The sequence below is a fragment of the Sinocyclocheilus anshuiensis genome, unplaced genomic scaffold (assembly GCF_001515605.1).
Source record: "Sinocyclocheilus anshuiensis isolate Anshui unplaced genomic scaffold, SAMN03320099.WGS_v1.1 scaffold2630, whole genome shotgun sequence".
Classification (NCBI taxonomy): domain Eukaryota; kingdom Metazoa; phylum Chordata; class Actinopteri; order Cypriniformes; family Cyprinidae; genus Sinocyclocheilus; species Sinocyclocheilus anshuiensis.
Genome location: NW_015537938.1, coordinates 220,718 through 222,979, shown reverse-complemented (window position 1 = coordinate 222,979; position 2,262 = coordinate 220,718). Strand labels below are relative to the sequence as shown.

At 40.6% G+C, this 2,262-nt stretch overlaps 1 protein-coding gene across 5 annotated transcripts in view; it reads right to left on the bottom strand.

Annotated features, from left to right (window-relative positions):
• Positions 1 to 2,262, bottom strand: part of LOC107660581 (nucleolar transcription factor 1-like) — a 9,743-nt gene continuing 7,481 nt past the window's right edge. For all 5 annotated transcript variants that reach the window (XM_016449938.1, XM_016449955.1, XM_016449922.1 and 2 more), the window contains 7 exons: positions 1,696 to 1,806; positions 1,472 to 1,560; positions 1,144 to 1,333; positions 992 to 1,039; positions 702 to 767; positions 475 to 582; positions 1 to 238 (listed from right to left, as the gene is read on the bottom strand). In XM_016449938.1, coding sequence (XP_016305424.1) covers positions 131 to 238; positions 475 to 582; positions 702 to 767; positions 992 to 1,039; positions 1,144 to 1,333; positions 1,472 to 1,560; positions 1,696 to 1,806 — 720 coding nt within the window. In that variant the 3' untranslated portion in view covers positions 1 to 130. The remainder of the gene's footprint in view (positions 239 to 474; positions 583 to 701; positions 768 to 991; positions 1,040 to 1,143; positions 1,334 to 1,471; positions 1,561 to 1,695; positions 1,807 to 2,262) is intronic.

Below are 2,262 nucleotides of genomic sequence, written 5' to 3'. Positions count from 1 at the left end.
TGTGTGAGAGGTGGCGCAGATGTGTGACAGCGGGGTGAGCCCCCTCCTGTGGTGAGAAGAGCGCAGTGCAGAGCAGGCTCAGACCCCCGGCTCATGGCTCAGTTCACAGCATTTCTGGCAGTCTGTGGGCTCAGTCGGAGTCTGAGCCCGATGAATCTTCAGAGCTGGAAGCACTGCTGCTGCTTTCTGATTTATTCTCTTTATCCTCAACCTCTTCGTTCTCAATGTCTTCTTCATTCTGGAAGTGAATTTGGAAAGATTATCTTTCATTATTTTCATTCAAAGTATGACTAGGTTTATCAGTTGTCGTTAAAAATTCCCTATGGAGAAAACGAACAGTATTTTTCTGGAACCCGATTGCTGCTCTCCATATTTCTAATCAATGACAAAACCAATATTGCAAAATCAAAGGCTGATCCTATATCATATATACATGTTAAAAGAGCAATGTGACCAGCATGCTATGAATCTTACATCGTCATCATCGCTGTCGTCATCGGAGGATGATCCGTCTTCAGATTCCTTCTCTTCATCATCATCGTCATCATCATCATCATCGTCGTCGTCATCATCATCCTCTTCCTTTGGACAAGGTCACAATTGATACAGAACAATCAATCAGTAGGCCTACATGCTGCTAAACATGTACATGGTGACCGATAAATGCAGAGTGATTTAAGACTATGTATGATCAAACTCACCGATTGTTTGGCCTTGGGTTTTGCTTTAGCAGCGGTGCCACCTGGTTTTGCTGTGCTCCTCCGTTTCTGCAGAAATGTTTAAGAAAAAACCTTAAACAGACAGAACTGCAGGCAGGGAGTGTTACAGAAGAGCCAAATTTAAATATTTTATTTCTTCTTAAATGATTAAATATTACCATTTTACATACAAAATATAAACATTGATTTGAGAAACATCTTATGGTATATAATTCAAGTCTATTTTGACAAGTTAGACTGCAATACTGAGTAGATCCAAATTTATGACTCACCAGAGAATTATATTCTTTATAAGTAGCTCTCTCTTGTGATGATAAACTCTGTGAAGGGGAAAAAATATAATATTACCGTTGTAATATTAGATCTTTATATTAAGCTATTTGTGCTAGTGTTGAATAGGTTAAATAACGGTAAAGATACGTACCGCAAGCCACTGCTCGAGCAGCACTTTGTACTGTCTCTGTTTCTCTTCTGCCAGTCTTTTGTAGCGGTCCTTCTCTTTCTGAGGGAGCCGCTGCCAGCGGCCTCCGATTTCACCCATGCGCTCTTTCATGGGCAGATGATTCAGCTCGCCGTTTGACAGCATCTCCTGAGAGAACTTCTGATAGCCGTTCCTGAAGTCACAGGTGAAGAGGGCATGAATGAAAAGAGTGGGAAGGTAAGACAAGTGAGCTGCCTCAAACAAACCAACAGCTTTTTCCTTGTAGAGGTTTAAGATTTGTAGATAACCATCACACACAGAACAAACTTACGAGGGCGGTTTCTTAGGTTCACCATCAAATTTCATTTTCTTCCCAGGGGTGACGACTGGGGCAGGTGATCGCATCTCACTCAGCTCTCTCTGCACAAGACAGAAGAATAAAAAGGGTATGAAATCTTGCACACACAAAGTCAGACAGCAGACATATGATCAGTTACTTTATTCAAGGCAGTTTGACTTTAATGCCACAAAATGTTTGAATATGTCTGAACTCACTTCATATCTCTTCTGGTCCTCTGCAGCCTTCTTGATCCACATGATCTTTTCTTTCTTCTCCATGGTGTTCCAGGTGGCCTCCATGGCTTTTTGAGCTTTCACTCGATCATTCTGAGAAAGCAAAGAAGAGGGAGAGATCAGGGGATAATCTATTATTTGATAATAAATTATTTTCATATAGTGCTGGGTGGTATAACAGTATATACTGTCATAAAAAAAGTGTCAACTGTTATATTCTTATTGGCACAACTTTTAAAGGGTTACTCCACCCCAAAATGAAAATGTTGTCATTAATCACTTACCCCCATGTCGTTCCAAACCCGTAAAAGCTTCGTTCGTCTTCGGAACACAATTTAGGATATTTTGGATGAAAACCGGGAGGCTTGTGACTGTCCCATTGACTGCCAAGTAAATAACACTGTCAAGGCCCAGAAAAGTATTAAAGGCATCGTCAAAATAGTCCATCTGCCATCAGTGGTTCAATCTGAATTTTACGAAGCTACGACAATACTTTTTGTACGCAAAGAAAACAAAAATAACGACTTTATTCAACAATTCATCTCCTAC